Raw genomic sequence first — 17,847 nt, 5'->3', positions numbered from 1 at the left:
TTTTTTAAATGAGAATAGGGGTCGTGTGGTAGCTCATTTGAAAGGTTCTTCAATTCTCTATTCAGTAATGTAATTATTTACATAATTATTTATACAGGGTGTCCTTCTACTTCTTTTTTTGTCAAATAATTTAATTTAATAAAATTTTTTTGGACACCCTGTATAAATAATTATGTAAATGATTATATTACTGAATAGAGGATTGAAGAACCTTTCAAATGAGCTAGCACACGACCCCTATTCTCATTTAAAAAAAATCATCGATTACGCCATCACGTCCAGATGGATGACGTCACTAGTATACCATATATGCCACAATATCATAACTTAAAAATAAAAATAGACCTGTTTCGGGATTTTTCCTTAAAGTCACCGGTTTACGAAATAACGAATTTATTCCTTTCATTTGCACCATACTCTCGGTGGAAAATAGTGTCGCGCACGCTTGATTAGCAATTAAAAAACAAAGGAGTTCTGAATATTGTATTGCAAAAAACTCTTCGGGATTTCATCAATCGATGTTTAAAGAATATCTACCTATCTTGGCAACATTCAAATTTTCAGTTTTTCACATAGTTTTTGAGGGTTAAAAATGGCCGATTTCCCAATTTTTCAATTTTTAATCGCTTATATGTCAAAAACTATCAATTTTAGAGAAAAGTCACTAAAGACCTTTTCTGTTTGGAATGATCCAAAAAACCTAAAATAACTTTTTTCCTTGCAAAAAAAATAATTTTAGGAAAAAACAAAAAAAAAAAACGTTTATAAAATTTTTGACCACCTTTTGGTCCTGGCAACATGCAAATTTGTTAAAAGCAGTCTTTTTTAAGTAAGATTTTGCAAAAAATCCGAATTAGAATATTTTCCCTAGCGGATGCGCAGTGGCTTTCTGGACTATCTAAACAAATTTGATAATAAGAAACTCACAATTCATATAAAAAACTTCAATATGGCGTTCGTTGGATATGTATATCCTTATTTTTTTTTTGCTTAGAAAATTGCAAAATAAGTCATAAATTTTGAGATTTTATAAATGTTCATAACTTATCTAAAAATTAAGTTAGAACCTTCTTATTAAACGGAATGCTGAGACTTCTTGTGCTTAAATTATATTTTAAATTTCAAAGCAATTGGTCAAATAGTTTAAAAGTTACTTAATTTGTTTATCCCAAATTCAATTTTTTTTCAACACTATAAGTCAGAAAATTATGAGGTTACAGTAACACTTCGGACAGTTTATGAAAGAAGAACATTTGTACTATTAACTTAATTAAAAAAAATGACAAAAAGTAATTTTAAACAGTGTAAAATTATTTTGCAAAACCATGTCGATTTTTTGCTTACTTAAAAACAATTAGAATAACTTTTTAACCGTTACCCGTAGAAAAATTATTTTTTCATATTTAGAACGACTGATACACATTTAGAAAGAAAAAGAATTGTCCTAGGACAATTAGGGACGAAGTTAGCCCCCCTTTTTTTAATTCACATGTTCTTGCAAAATAATTTTGCAATATTTAGAATTATTTTGTGTCATTTTTTTTTTAAATTAAATTAATAGTGTAAATATTCTTCTTCCATAACCTATCCAAAGTATTACTGTAACTTCATCATTTTCTGACTTATAGTGTTACAAAAGAAATTAAATTGGAATAAACAAATTAAATAACTTTTAAACTATTTAACCGATTGCTTTACAATTTAGGGTATGATTTAAGAACCAGAAGTCTCAGCATTCCGTGTAATAAGAAGGTTCTAAGTTAATTTTTACATAAGTTATGAATATTTATAAAAACTCAAAATTTATGATTTATTTTGCCATTTTCTAGGCAACGAATAAGGATAGACATATTCAGCGAACGCCATATTGAAGTTTTTTTATACGATTTATGAGTTTCTTACTCTCAAATTTGTTTAAATGCTTAACTTTTTGGTAATAGACGAAAAAAGCGAAAATTTACCGTTTTTTGATCTTCGTTTGTATATAACTATGTATCTCATCAAAATCGGCTGCAGGAAATATATAGATTATTATTATAGATGTCCATACTACTCAAAAACTTTGGTTTCGGTCTGGAGGGGGTTGTGTCACCAACAGGATATTTTTTTCCTTATTTCTCTGAACTATATTTACAAAAACATAGTCACAAAATAGAGAAAACAAAATTCATTCATTTATTCATGTATTCTGATGGACAAATATATCGAATATTTTGAAATTATCATGTGAAGTGAAATTTTTTGTGCTGCAATCCTTAGCCATTCTCGTGTCTCAGGTTTAGGATTAATTTTCTGAATGCGATGTTTTAAAGTGTCATATAAATGCTAGATCGGATTTAACTCCGATATAGGCTATATGGTGGCCAATATAATTTTTAAATTGAATCTCATCAAGGTAAGTATTCACTATCCTAGCGACATGAAGACCTGCGTTCACGTGCATTTGAACGAATATGTCATATCGAATACGGTTGGCAAATGGCAAAACATGATCTTCTAAAATGTTTTTAATATACATGTCAGCTGTCATTCACCCAATCACCTCTACAAGTTCGGTAGGTATACCCTTTTCAAGAAATACCATTCCATAGCACTATGCCGCCACCTCCAAAATTAACTCTCTGCATGACAAACTGACAGTATTCGCAAACTCTTCTGTAAACGAAGTTTTGTCAATCATGCTTCCATATGATAAACGGTAAGCCAGTTGTAACCTCATACAGAGGGTTAATTTTGGTGGTGGTGGCATATATATATATATATATATATATATATATATATATATATATATATATATATATATATATATATATATATATATATATATAATATATATAATATAGCTCAACAGGCCTTAAAGGCCCATGGCTTGGAATTTCTCTACGGTTTTTCTCCATTTTCTCCTGTCCATGGCCGCAGTTCTCCAATTTGATATCCCGATTGTTTGCAGGTCTTCCTTACATGCTTCTAGCCACTTTTTCCTGGGTCGTCCTCTTCTTCTCTTTCCTTCCCCTCTCAGCAGCGAGTCCTTTGCCCACCTTCCGTCAGCCATTCTCGCAAGATGACCTAACCAACTCAGTCTCTTTGTTCTGAGCGTCTGGCTTATTTGTGGTTTCCGGTACAGCTCTCTGATCTCCGCATTTGTTCGTCTCCTCCAAACGTCTTCATCGTTTTTTACTCCCCCGAATATCTTCCTTAGAACACTCCGCTCCCAGATGTTCAGCATATTTTCTTGGTTTTTGTTCATGACCCATGTTTCGCTCCCGTAAAGAACTGTGGGCTGGATCACTGTTCTATAGAGTCTTAATTTTGCCTCTCCGGAGATGTTTTTGGCTCTTAGTAGTTTGTGTAGGGCTCCGACTGTCTTTCTTCCTCTCGAGATTCTTTTTTCAATTTCCTGGCTTTCTTCCTCTTTACTTGTTAGCGTTACTCCTAGATACTCAAACTCCGTCACCTTTTTGAAGCAATACTCTTTATTCTCGTTGTTTGTGGTAGTTTTCAGTTGTGTGACTTCATCTGAGGTCTGTCCCATTTCCATATACTTTGTTTTTTGCTCATTAATTCTCACTCCATACTGCTTAGCCTTTACTTCAAAGAGTTTGAAAATCCCAGTTCCCTTTCCGTTCTTGCCATTAGCACTACATCGTCCGCAAAGGCCAGAACCTGGTTTCTGTTGTCAAAGATCATACCTTTCGTTCGTATTCCACTCTCTCTCAATATCGCCTCCAACAAGAAATTGAAAAGTACTGTAGACAGCAGATCTCCCTGCTTTAATCTCCTTTTAACTTCAAATTTTCCTGATAGGCTTCCTTCTATCCTTACTCTGTTGTCGAGTGATCATCTTTTCCGGAATTCCAAGTACTCTTAGGGCCTGGTACAAACACCTTCTTATCACAGAATCGTAAGCTTGTTTGACATCTATAAAGAGGAGGTTTAACTTTAACTGTTTCTCGTACGTACTGCTCTGAATCATTTTCAATACGAATATTTGATCTATGGTGGATCTGCCCTTTTTGAATCCTCCCTGGTATTCACCAACCTGCTCGTTTAAGTACCTTTCCAGTCTGCTTCTTACGACTCTGGCGAGTACCTTATATGTTACGTCTAGGAGAGTGATACCCCTATAGTTTTCACACACTACTCTATCTCCCTCTTATGAATGGGACATACTATGGCCTCTCTACATACTTCCGGCACTTCCTCTCGCTCCTAGATTTTCGTCAACAGGCTACATATTCGCGTTATAAGTGCTTCTCCCCCATGCGTGATTAATTCTGCAGTAATACCAATGCTGCCTGCACTTTTGTTGTTTTTCATACTATATATGATTTCTCTTATTTCTTCCCCAGTTGGAGTCTCTACTGTTTCCGCTGGGCCTCTGACTTCCTCTACCATTTCCTCTTGTTCCTCATCACTTCCATCAGGTTCTTCATTAAGTAGTTCTCTAAAATGCTCCTCCCATCTACTTAGCTTCCCCTGCTTATCTCCTATTAGGTGCCCTTCCTTGCTCTTGTAGCAGTTCTGTTTTCTTGCACATTGGTCACTGCTCCTTTTGGACTCCTGGTAGAAGTTTCTTACAATTTTATTAATATAATGATCTTCAATCTCTTGAAGCTTTTTATCCATATGCTCCCTTTTCTTACTCCTACACACTTTTTTCGCGTTTCTTCTCGCCGCTTCATATTCATTCCTGGTTTCTTCACTTGGTTTATCCATATATTTTAGTCTTGCCTCATGTTGCCGTGTGTTAAGACTTTTCTTGCAATCGGTTTCAAACCATTCTTTGTCGCTCCCCTTTTTAACTTGACCCAACCGCTTTTGATCTGCTTTCTTCATAGCGTCTTCTATTATTCCCCACTCCATTTCAATGTCACCTTGCTCTTCGCTCTGAAGTAGTTTTGCTGTCACGTCTGTCTGGAAGTTTTCGGCGGTTTCTTTTTTCTTTAGTTTGGCAACGTCATATTTTTTATTTATTATTCTCTGTTCTCTGACCTTTGGGATAGTTTCTCTTAATTTCGTAATCATTAGTATGTGATCGAAATCTGCGTCTGCTCCTCGGTAAGTTCTAATATCTGTTATTAATTTCGCGTGCTTACTCTCCACTAGGACGTGGTCGATTTGGTTGCGTGTTCTGCCGTCTTGAGCGATCCATGTTTCTTTGTGGATTTTCTTGTGGTCGAAGTAAGTAGTCATAATTTCCAAGTTGCTCTCTTGCGCAAAGCCTACCAGCATCTTCCCATTCTCGTTACTTTCGTCATGTTTACTTTTACCTCCAGTAGTTTTTCGGTACATCTCTTGGAATTAGATTATATATAATTTCAATATTACCATAGAAGTCCTGTTTTACATTTTGGTCTTTATTCTCTGAGGGAGCATGCACATTTATTAGACTTAGTTTTCTAGTCTTACCTCTTAGTCTCAACCTACAAATCCGTTCAGATATGGGCTCGAACTCCACTATCGCACTTTGCAGCCGGTCACTAACTATAAAATCAGTTCCCAACATCCGGTCTTCGCCACCACTACTGAAAAAGCTGTAGTTGTCTATCATTGTTACACCAGTTCCCTTTTGTTTTGTTTCTTGCATTACCAGGATATCCAGTTTGTACTGCTTCATCACTGACACTATATGTCTTAGGGCGCCTGCTTCATAAGTATTTCTCATGTTCCAAGAACCTATCCGGAGTGTGCTTAAATGACCTTTTTTTCTTCTTACTTTTGCTTCTCCTATTAATAATCCTTTCGTGTCCTCATTCATTGCCATAGTTACATTATCCTTTGATCCATCCCTGCTGCTCAGCTCTAGTTTGCTGGTGGGTCCAGCTTTCCGTTTGTGCGGTTCCATCTCCATACTCTGCCATCTATTGTGATCTTCCGAAACCCCCTTTTTACTGTTCTACCTTCTCTCCTGGCCTCTTGTGCTTTTCCCTTTATTTCCTCTTGCATTCTTTTCTCAGTTATTGTCAAATCATCGTTTATGAAAATTCTTTCTTCTTTATAATCTTTTAATTTTCTTTTGTTTCTCATTAGCTTCTCCTTTTCCTCTTGGTTTTCTAGCTGCAGCAGGCATGTTCTCTCTCCTATCTTAAGAGCTGATTTAATCCCTACTTGTATATGTAAAGTTTCTTCTATCTTTTTTCCCATAGCCAAGTTCAGCCTCTCTGGCTCCTCAGCATCTATATCCAAACCGGTTTTGATTTTCAGCTCTTAACTCTTTTAGCGCTTCTGCGTAAATTCTTTGCTCACTTTTAATATCCTTCACATCCAAGGAAAAATTGTTTTAGTATTTCCATCATCTCATCTTCTCTTTCGACTCCGCTTCCTTTTTTTGTAGTTGGTGGCATAGTGTCATAGAATGGTATTTCTTGAAAAAGACATACTGATCCTGTGGAGGTGATTGGGTGAATGACAGCTGACATGTACATGAAAAATATTTTAGAAGATCAGGTCTTAAAATTTGCCGAGCATATTGAATCTGTCAGACTCGAGCTAATGCACTATAACGCACTCTTAGAATAGTGAATACTTACCTTGATGAGAATCAATTTAAAATATTATCTTGGTCACAATATAGCCCATGTCAGATTTAATTTCCATCAAGCAGTTATGTAACACTTAAAATATCGCATTCGAAAAAAAACTTCTATCCCTATGATTCTGGGAGGGCTGGGAGCCTGGGAAGATTGCAGCACAAAAAATTTTACTCCATATGATAGTTTCAAAATATTCGATATTTTTATCCATGAGATGTACAAGCAAATCAGACAGACTACAGGTCAATATAAACAGAGCACTAATAGTATTCTTATGAATAAAAGATACCAAATTCTTAGTAAGTAGCACAGAACAACATTAACTGAAAGAATGTAAAAGATATATTGAAAATCTTTTTGCAGGGAATAGGAGTACCTCCCACAACATGACAGAACGACAGAATTACTAAATGCTCTAGCAAGCTTGAATAATGGAAAGGCACTGGGACCAGATAGAGTACATATAGAGATTTTGAACAAGCTTGGAGAAGATAGACCTATCTTACTCCTAAGAAATAAATTTCATGAATTGTATATATAAGAGCGGAATAATTCATTCAATCAACATTCGTGGAGCCACCTGAGAAGGCTAAGAGCAAGTATTACAAAGAATACAAAACAACTTGTTTAATGAGCCATGTTTGTCTAAAGATAATTTCATTAGAGTATTATATACCAGATGTGAATATAATATACTAATGATTCCTATTGGGACCGTGCAAGTTCGGCAAAGCGACACCTATTTCTACGCTCTGCAACTTTATTCGCACTTTTAGTTATATCGGCCAATTATATTAGTCCTGGTTACTGGATAATTGTCAAGGCCATAGCCCAAAAAAATAATAAGAAGAAAAAATAAGATTCAGATTATGCTATTAAAACGTAAACAATTGTATGTAGTAAATAAAATTTAGTTATTAAAATGCAGTACTGCAAGCAAAGTACAATTAATTAAATTTACCTTCATATAATAATTGCATATCATATCAATATTGTGGAGCAACATATAATTTTTCTTTTTCATTGACAGTAGATATGAAATGTACGTCAATTTGACAATTTCAATTGACAATATGAATTATTTAAGAAAGTTACAATATTTCTCCGCTGTTCGCGCACGATCGTTTAACGTATCCCTTCCAAGTACTTGCACACCGCGAATATTGGCAAATGTCAGTTTGGCTTCAACAGTAGTCTCGGTACAAGGAGGCATTATTTGGCATACAGGTTCATACAGAGATGTCGAGATGTAAATGTTGATGTATCTGCCTGATTTGTTGACTACGAGAAAGCATTTGACGCTGTTAAGCACGGGAAGCTAATTGTTACTGTGAATCAAATAGGACTAGATGGATGTGATATTCTGGATGTGTGCTCCCTCTACTTTTGTTTAATTTAGAAAAGATTTTCGGAGAAAATATGTCAGACAGAACACAAGGTATAAGTGCCAACGAAGTAGTCACCACAACTTACGATATGCTTATGACACATCTGCTAGCAACGGATAAAGATAATTTTGTGGGGATACCGCCGAATGTTGAGGATATTGTGGATGCACAGAATTACGATTGAAGTAGTTTTACAGCTCCTGAATAAAGAAAGAGAGGTTCTGAATACCATCAAAAAGTAAAAATTTTATAAAAGCTCTTTACCATTTAGTCTCTCAACAGCATGTGATGTAATTCCTTGAGTACCACGTCCCAATTCATCACCAATATCGTAGAAGTCGGTGTAAATACGTTTCTTAGTTTTGATTGGCGATATGTTGGAGTAGTTTCTCATCTTGTAATCTTGTTCGTTCTCTTCAACATACAACATCGCACTAGCGGACGTAGACCCTGCGACATTGCGGGCGCTCACTGAGTACAAGCCTTCATCTTTCAGAATGATGTCGTGGATTGTTAATACTGTTATATCAGGTTCGATGAATGCAATCTAAAAAATAAAGAACTGCCTTGTTACATAAAAAAACTCATGTACAAGCACTATCAAATAAAGAAAATGTCACAAAATGAAGGAGATTGGATTAGAAATAATCATCAACGCTTTAATTCATGTAACAGCTGTCGTTTCTTTATTTGAAAATTATTTTTAATTGGGGAATACAACCTTACTGGACCACTGTTTGACATTATTATCCCTTAGTTTTTGTTACCGTTTATCTTATCCCATGTTCCACCTATTTTTATCGTTGTATTTTTGGTCTGCCTCTTGCATTTTTATTTGGCGGTAACCCGTATTTTCGCTCTAAAGAAGTGTGTCGTCTCCCTTGTCAATAATGCCCAAGCTATTTTATTCTATGTGTTTTCATTATACTTCGAATATTTACATTTTTATTGGGAATAAGCAACGCTTTTACATTAAAATTAAGTTTATTTGACGTTTCGATTTCCACTTCGGAATTTGAAATATATTCAATGTTCTTGCTTGATACCTTTGGTTTTACTATTTTTATTTTCCAACATTAACGTTAACACGTAATACTTTTCGTTCCACTGTTGTTTAGGAAAATTTGTCGTAGATGATAAATAGAAAAACATATAGGTTATAGGTACTCTTGTTCTTCTAAATCAGTTCTGTATTTTCAAATGTCAAGTTGTTAGTTTGTTACGTCTTTCATACATGTTTTTCGTGATTTCCTTCTTCTTACATTGAGCATCTCCTATGGAGGTTGCTGATCATCATGCCTATTTTCTTTTTTGAAATTGCTGCACGGAACAATTTGACCGATGTCATTTTGAACCATTCAACGAAGGCTTCAACGAAGAATTTCTTCTATGTCCCCTGCTTCTTTGTCCAACTATATTTACTTATATTAGTAGATCTACGAACTCATATCTTGTGCCTCTAAAGTCATGGCTAAAAGAAAGTTTTCAGGCTCAATATTAAATCTTTCCAGCACTGCTTGATTTTCGACTCCATCCGTTTAGAAGATTCAGAGAGCACGTGTAAATTTATACCTTTTTAAGGAGTTCCTTATCTGTGTCCAGCTTTCCACACCGTATAGAAGTATGCGAAACTCATAACCCCTAAGAATTCTAATTATTAGAATCATGAAAAGATATTTTCAGCAGATGCTGTCAACAGTTTTTTCATTTTGATGGAGGCAGCACGTGCTTGTTCAATGGGCAAACTAATTTCTTCTGAATGTTGGTTAGTCCTGTTGACGAGATATTTAATACCGAGAAACCCACTGAATTTCCTGTTTATTAAAAAGTAATTGTCCACAGTTGTTAACTTTTTTTGAACCGACCATCATTTTGGTTTTGCCTATAACATCATTTTGGTTTTGCCTAAATAAAAACCCAGTGTACTAATCATAAATACTTTATCAAAGAGTCTCTGAAAATCTTCCAAATTGTGGGCTATTATATAAGTATTTTCAGCATATTTGACCTTGATGAAAAGAACTTCATTTATCTCTATTCTAGTTGACTCATCTTCTGTTTCATGGACAATATTTCAGAGTATAAATTGAAGAGTATTGGTGAAAAGATACATCCATGTCTTACACCCTTCTGAATACTTATTTCTTCTAACAGAGAGACTTCGAATTTTTGTTCTTGTCGTTTGATCCCAATATAATTTTGACTTTATCTGAACATCTTGATAATCAATGTTTAGTTTTTGCTTAAGGGCACAAAATGTCGTTTGTCAAAATGTTAAATTTGTTTTAAATGTATTCTTTTTTTTTCGAAAAACTAATAAATATTTTTGAAACATTTTAACGAAGAATGAAAGATTGCATTATTACCGATGGCCGAAAGTCCCTTAGAATAAACAAAAAGTTTTTTTTGAATAAAGCCACATTTTGCGCCTATGCCCTTAACACTATCGAAGGCAATGAAGCAGACATAAATAATATTTTGGTTGGCATCAGTGTATCTCTGTGTTTAGCAAACAGGGGTTTAACGGCAAATAGGGGTTTTAGGATACCCAAACTATTGCGGAATCCGAACAGTGTTTGTGATATAGTCCTGGATCCCGCGTAAGAAAGAAAAGTTGATTAATAGCAAGCTGAACATTTGTGTACAGCTTAACGGTGTCTAGTTGGACAAACTTTGATGCATGGGAACACTGGAAGAGGGGAAGTTTTAATTGTGGAGCATGAACAAAAATGGTTTGTCCGCCGAAACTGTTTTGCATTTTAACGAGTCAGACACGTAGAACATGTCACATTACAGGAATTATGTTGGTGAGAAATAGCAGTCTGATTTTTGCATGATAGTTTCATGAAAGGTTAAAAAATCAATTGGAAGTTCTGTCCGACAAAATTAATGGAACATTTTCGTAGTCCGACGTTCTAAACATGTAAGATATAGACAACAATGTTGGTGATAAATAGCTTTTTGTCCGACATATAACTGTTTGCGTTACAAAATATAATTTGTACATAAAAAAATCAAAATTAGTTTGCCATTTATCACCAGCATTTTTGTCTATATCTTACATGTTTAGAACGTCGGACTACGAAAACTTCCCATTAATTTTGTCGGACAGACTTCCAATTGATTTTTTAACCTTTCATTAAACTCTTATGCAAAAATAAGACTGCTATTTATCACCAACATAATCCCTGTGATGTGACATATTCTATGTGTCGGACTCGTTAAAATGCCCAACATTTTTGTCGGACAAACATTTTTTCATTTATTATATAACGTTGGCTATTGAATAAACTTAAAAACAATTTGCTATTTTTCACAATCATTTGTCAGGACGACACGTTTATCATGCTCCACGATTAAAACTTCCCCTGTTCCAGTGTTCCTGTGCATCAAAGTTTGTCAGACTAGACCCGGTTAAGCTATTAACAAATTTTCAGCATGCTATTAATCAACTTTTCTTTCTTACGCGGGATCCAGGACTAATATTTCACTTTCAGATCTTTTGTAAATTCTGGTATGTATAGGGTGGCCGGAACGTCCCTTTACACTAATGAATTGTTTTTGTTATATTACAGAGGGAAAATATAATAAAACAATTTTGTTTGTAAGTTATTTATTAATTATTTATTTATCTAAAACATCGGTGTGCATACCTCCATTATCGCAACACAACTTGGTACGACGCCATGTTCATACGCTCATTCGTCTCAGCATGTCCGGAGTTACTGACGTAAAAGCTTGCCGAACTCCGTTTCGCAAGTCCTCATTCCTCATTCGAAACATGTCTGCGTTTATAACCTCCTCTTTAATGAAATCCCACAGTGCATTTTCCGGCGTTTTCAAATCTGGACTTCTTGGAGGCCAAGGAATTGGAGAACCTCACCCAATCCATCGGTTCGGGAAGATTTCATTCAGGCGTTTGGGAACGAGAGGAAAATGGGATAAGGCGCCATATTGTTGAAAATAAACAGTGTCAACAGTGCCCTGAGCTGTCAATTGCGGTAGTAACTACTGGTTAATTATCTGCAGATAAGTGTGTTAAGTCAGAAGTCATGGAGCCTTAAAAAATATGGCCCAAGCAGATAAGTTGAAGTAATTACAGCTCATACCATAACATGAGGCGGGTTTTTTCACTTCCTCAAAAGAAACGTGGGTTGTCCTGTGCCCAGAAATAAACATTTCGATTTCGAGAAATCGCACATTCATCGGAGAACAGAATATTTTCTTTGTCACATGCTGTCGGAAAAGTTTGAAGTAATAATTGACACGCTTCAATTGTATACTCACTTGTGGCCGCCATCATGTTTTAATCGCAACTGTTGTCTGGTTGTTGTCTGTTGTCTGTCTGCGTGACCAGACAGGTGCCCTTGACAATACGCAGGCGCCAGAATGCAAATAAACATTGGCGCGTTCTTGAATCATTATTATTAGTGTAAATGGACTTTCCGGCCACCCTATATATTGTTCTGAAGCTATTTCCTTGTGGCATTTTTATAATTAACTATTTAGATGGGAAATAAGCCACAATTAAACATTTTTGTTTAATTTAGTAGTATTTTGTATTTTGACAACGACACCCGATTTAGACGTAGAAAAGTTAATAAAATTATTTTTTTCAAGTTAATTCTGGTATGTATAATTTGTAAAGTAAACACCATCTATCTATCGCCCGTCGGCAAATTCAAACAAAAATATAACTCCAGACCATCTTTGACCACCTTTAGTCCAGACAAATTAATATATGTATTTAATATATTTTTACCACCAAAAATGAGATGTTTTAATCAAATATTGCTTCAAATATAATCTGCAGAATAATTTGGAATCACGTTCCGCTAATGAACTTGCTTTTTTGTCCTTAAAAGTAGAAAAAAGTTTCAATTCTATTGCTTAATATTTCATCTAAATATAATCGTCTAACAATTTTCACTGTACTAATGCCCAAGTATACATTTTCAAGTGTTAAACTTGATTGATTTACAATGAGTAACCCGGTTGTAAAAATACCGGCGTGTGCTTAATCAAAGGGACATTGGTTTACTCGAATTTCATAACAATACAAATGTTATCTGTTTGAATTTGCCGACGGGCGAAATATCTATGGACCCGACTTTACGAAGACGTTCAATACATGACTCATCAGGCTTATAAGCCGGTAATCATCACAGTTGGTAGCAAGAGATTTTTTGGAAGACTGACAAAGGCAAATAGACGCTATTTTTTGGAAATTATCCCAGTTCTATATACACAGTTGAACATTTCTACCAAAATAGATATAGCACGGGCGTAGCCAGGGGGGTTTTGGGGGTTCAAACCCTCCTCAAAAAGTTAAGAAATAAAAAAAAATTATTATGAATATAAAGGTTATTTTATGTAGTTTTAGTCGTTTTACTTTTTTGAACCCCCTCCAAAACTTAAACCTGGCTACTCCTGTGAGATATAGGTATATTTGTCATTTAGTATTTTTCAGAGTTCACAATAAGTCTCATCTGGCCCTACTGCTTTTCCACTTTTGCAAAAGTAATCTCCCATCTCTTACAATTTTAGCTCTATTTCCTATATGATTTTTCACCTTTTTTCTACTTCCTCAATATGATTTCACCATTTTTTCTCGATATTTCCCTTTGTTTTTCCGCGTGGTTGTCAATTTCAAAATTGCTCTTGTTAAGTTTTCTCTTTCTCTAATCCTTTTGTTATTCTTCAAGTGTTTTTATTTTTATTCTAGTCGAATATATACACTATAATATGTGCTCGAAATATTATTTGTATTATTAACTGATTCATATAAGTATGAAGAACCATATAGCAATTAATAAATGCGTCGATTACCAGTACGTAAAAACGGTACCAGTGGTTACATTCATGGTGACAAAGAAAGCCATAAACAAATTGATTATAATTCAAGCTATTAGGTTTATATAAAAATGCTTTAATTACCTTAATCCTGCTTGATGGTGCCAAAGGTTTCCAGTCTTTGTACCATTTAATTTCAGGATATGGTACACCGATGATTCTAGCTTCGAATTTGGATTTACCTCTTAGCATTGAGTAATCGATTTCTGGTCTTCTAATGAAGTAGGGTATTTCGGCAATTTCCAAAGGGACCCTTTGGCGTGCTTCTCCGTGTTCGTTTCTCGCCACTGCTTCGTAGCAACCTGCATCCCTCTCCAACATTCTACAAAAATTTAGTAATAGAAGGAAGATTTTATTTTTTTAGAGCTCTAATGCTACGAGAGCTCTTTATTGTGAAAAAAGTATGAATCAATACACACACAGTTAGTATTCTCGCACGCATACACACATATGGCCAGAAAAAAAAAACAACCAGAAAACTACAGAGATAAAAACTTGTTAAATACTATTAAATTTTACAAGAACTGATGGATCAAAGGATAAGTTTAGCAGATATACAACAGGGTTTTCGTACTGGAAGATCGTGTACAGATGCAATATTCGTCATAAAACAAATTACTGAGAAATCACTAGAGTATAATAGACTAGGATATCTGTGTCCAATTGACTTGAAGAAAGCATTTGACAGAGTAAGGCTCAAAGATGTAATCCATTTTGTGAGTAATAGGGAACTTCCCTTAAATATCATGAAAACTATTGAAAACATCTACCAAAACAACAAAATGGAAATCGGAATACATGGAAAACTTACAGAACCTACAGAAATAGGCAGCAGGATAAGACAGGGAGACTCATTGAACCCAATGCTCTTCAATTTAATCATGGATGAAATCATCAGAAGTGTCAACAAAGAAATAGAATACAGAATGGGAAAAAATGTAAAGATACTTTCTAAAAGATGTAAAAATACGCAATACTGATTGCCCAAGATGAAGATAATCTGCAAATATTAGTCCACAGATTTAACATAAGAACAAAAGAATTCAATATGACAATCTCATTTCAGAAAACTAAAACAATATTAATCAGCAAAGAACCAATAAAATGTAAAATAGAAATGGATGGCATCAGTATTGTACAAGTAATGGAAATAAAATACCTTGGAATTACACTGTCCACCGTCCACTGGACAGTGGACAAGAAGAGAGAGATCAAGTATAAATCGCCAATAGACTGACAGGATGCCTTAATAATATTATAATATGGTGAAACCGACAAATTAACACTGAGATGAAGTCAAAAATTTATATGGCCAGTGTAAGACCAATAATGATATATAGGTATGCATCAGAAATGAGAGAGAGAGAGGCAGAAATGAGAGTACCAGAAGAATTACAGGAAATATGTTGAAAGATCGAAAGAGGAGAGAAGACATTAGAAGAAAATGCAACCTGCACTGGATCAAATAAACGAATGGACAATAAATAGAAAAAAAGAATGTACTAACCACATGAGCGGAATGGGCGAGATCTGTGTGATCAAAACAGCAAGAGATTAAACACCAATTGGCAGAAAAAGTATCGGACGACCGCGCAAAATATGGAGTGACAACCTTTCTTAGCGTGTGCTCACTACGGAGACCAAAGGATGGTATCCTAGCCTAGAACATAGTATCCTACTCTTCATATTCGTGAATTATCGCATTTAAAATAATGTATTTATTTTACCTGCCGATCGAAACTATATTATCGATCGCTATGTAAAATAAATGCATTATTTTGAAGGCCAGAATTCACGAATATGAAGAGTAGGATACTATGCTCTAGGCTAGGATACCATCCTTTGGTCTCCGTAGTGAGCACACCCTTAGAGGTATCAATCCGACAATCAACTAGCAGAATTACTTATAAACAGGAAGAAGAAGACCTATAAATACACAGATACACAACATACACAAATACACAATTTACTAAGACACGTAGGGTTTACTAAGATAACACATACAATCACACGCACACAAAACAATACACTCTGATGCACACAGCCAATGAACATAATATTTTGATTAGCTAAAGCGTTATTAGATATTTTGTTGCCATGCATTATTATTCATTAGATTTTTAATGAGCATTATCTTTGCATTTAAAGCCAAAAGCATTAGGTACTATTAAAGCCAAAGCATAAATTCCAACATACTTATTAATAAACAACGTAGCCTGCCCGTTTCTAGTGTAGCTCATATCGAATCGACCTCCTGGTTCAATAAGTTCGTCGTTAAAGTAATAAGTCATCTTCGGTTTCGGGTATCCGTACACGTACCAGAACAAGTTAGTGTTCTGGTCTTTGACACCGTATTGGGTGTCGTGTTCTTGGCGCAAGAATCTCGGAGCTTGGGCCATGCCATCGTGGGGAGGTCTTTCGATATCGAAGTCTTTGGGGAAGTAGGGAGATGTTTCTGGGCGGAAATCGATCTCGGGAGGAAGGTAGGGCCGGTATTTGGGCAGGTCTGGCTCTAACTTTTCCCTAAAACAAGAATAAGTACATGGCAACAAGATATAATTTTAGTATAACGACGAAATAAATTATATAAGCTATCGTATACCTGTTTTTAATATCCTTTATTTATAATTTATAATATGTAATTGTTAAAAGCTTTTTTGAAAAACTTGTTAATATTAGTTTACTATACCCTATTTTTAAACCAGGAGGAGTAAACTCAAAAGACATATTCACACCCAATAGTGTCACTATAAAAATCACCAAATATATTCTATATTTTTTGTTGATTGTGTCGGCCTTTGACGGTAATCCATAAATATTATATTATATTATTAATAGGTCGCTTAAGAGTTCTAAAAAAATTTTTATATAAACGCAGACTATAAATCTAAAAATTAAAGGAATACCGCATAAAACACAAAAAATCGAAGATATAACTTAATTAATCTATGGAATGCCAATTCGCTGTGAGCCGATCAGTATTGGGGATTTGACAGTTTTCGCCAGCGCTGTTAGTGGCAGTTTTGTGTATTGAATTTTAACTGCGAGAGAGCGCTACTGACGAAACCCACAGCCAATAAAAACAGAGGTAACCTCTAAATTTAACATGAACTTCTTCCTTTTCTCAATGACCTCTTGCCTAAGCAGTCATCCAGTCGCACGAATTTATATATTAAATATTAAAATTATAATGAATAAAATAAAAAAAACATAATTACTTTTACTATTAATTCTGTGTATTCGTTCAGTAATCAGGTTATAATAATATTTCAGTTCATAATTTATGTTTTTTAGATACATATCTATTTTTCTCGTTTTGTATATTTCACATACACCAATTTTATCAGAAAAGTACAAATTTCAAACCGCGAGAGAGCGCTACCATCGAAACTCACAGCCAGTAGTGTCTAAAATTTCATAACAGTGGAGTAAACTTGCCTGCGATTGGACCAATAATTACAAACAAGTATTATGGCGCAGTAAATTTGAATTACTCCTAGTTTAAAAACAGGGTATAGTTGTAAACTTATAAATCATCCAAATCCAATAAAAATGCTTTACTTTTTACTGGTAGACGAAAGTTGGTGGCTAATGTTACATGAACCAACAGTAATATTAAAAATAGGTAACTGAATATGATAATTATTTGAATCATAAATATTTATGTTTACAATAAAAATTACCTCAAATATTACTAAAAACAAATTAAAAATTTAATTTTTTTTAAACAAATAACATGGTATATTTAGGAATTTATTTATTTCAATAATGTATACCTACGCAAAAAGTACATACGAATTAAAAAAAAAGAAACGTCGAAATCCACAAACAAGAACCAGAGATACAGTTAACAGATCCTTCCCTCTCCATCGGTCCCGCGTGTTTCAAATCCGGCCAATTTTGAGGACCATATTTTGGATCTTTTTGGACCATTTCGTTGGAAGGCAACCTTTTTTTAATTTGGGTCATTGAAACTTTAAAGTATGTTCTTTCACATGATGATAATGAAAACTCTTATATGTTATAATCAAAGCTGCAAATCAATTTTTTGTCTTTTTTTTGTAATGACATGT

General features: G+C 34.6%; 1 protein-coding gene across 11 annotated transcripts in view; it reads right to left on the bottom strand.

Moving 5' to 3' along the window:
- The window catches only part of LOC114333136 (obscurin), a 615,016-nt gene that overhangs the window by 62,162 nt on the left and 535,007 nt on the right, over positions 1–17,847 (bottom strand). For 10 of the 11 annotated variants that reach the window (XM_028282967.2, XM_028282979.2, XM_028282971.2 and 7 more), the window contains 3 exons: positions 15,971–16,297; positions 13,859–14,096; positions 8,186–8,468 (listed from right to left, as the gene is read on the bottom strand). In XM_028282967.2, the coding sequence (XP_028138768.2) occupies positions 8,186–8,468; positions 13,859–14,096; positions 15,971–16,297 (848 nt within the window). The remainder of the gene's footprint in view (positions 1–8,185; positions 8,469–13,858; positions 14,097–15,970; positions 16,298–17,847) is intronic. The other variant, XM_028283003.2, reaches the window with a different exon arrangement.

The sequence above is a fragment of the Diabrotica virgifera genome, chromosome 1, assembly GCF_917563875.1.
Source record: "Diabrotica virgifera virgifera chromosome 1, PGI_DIABVI_V3a".
Taxonomy (NCBI): domain Eukaryota; kingdom Metazoa; phylum Arthropoda; class Insecta; order Coleoptera; family Chrysomelidae; genus Diabrotica; species Diabrotica virgifera.
Note: the sequence above shows the minus strand (reverse complement) of the source record. Positions and strands in the feature narration are given on the sequence as shown.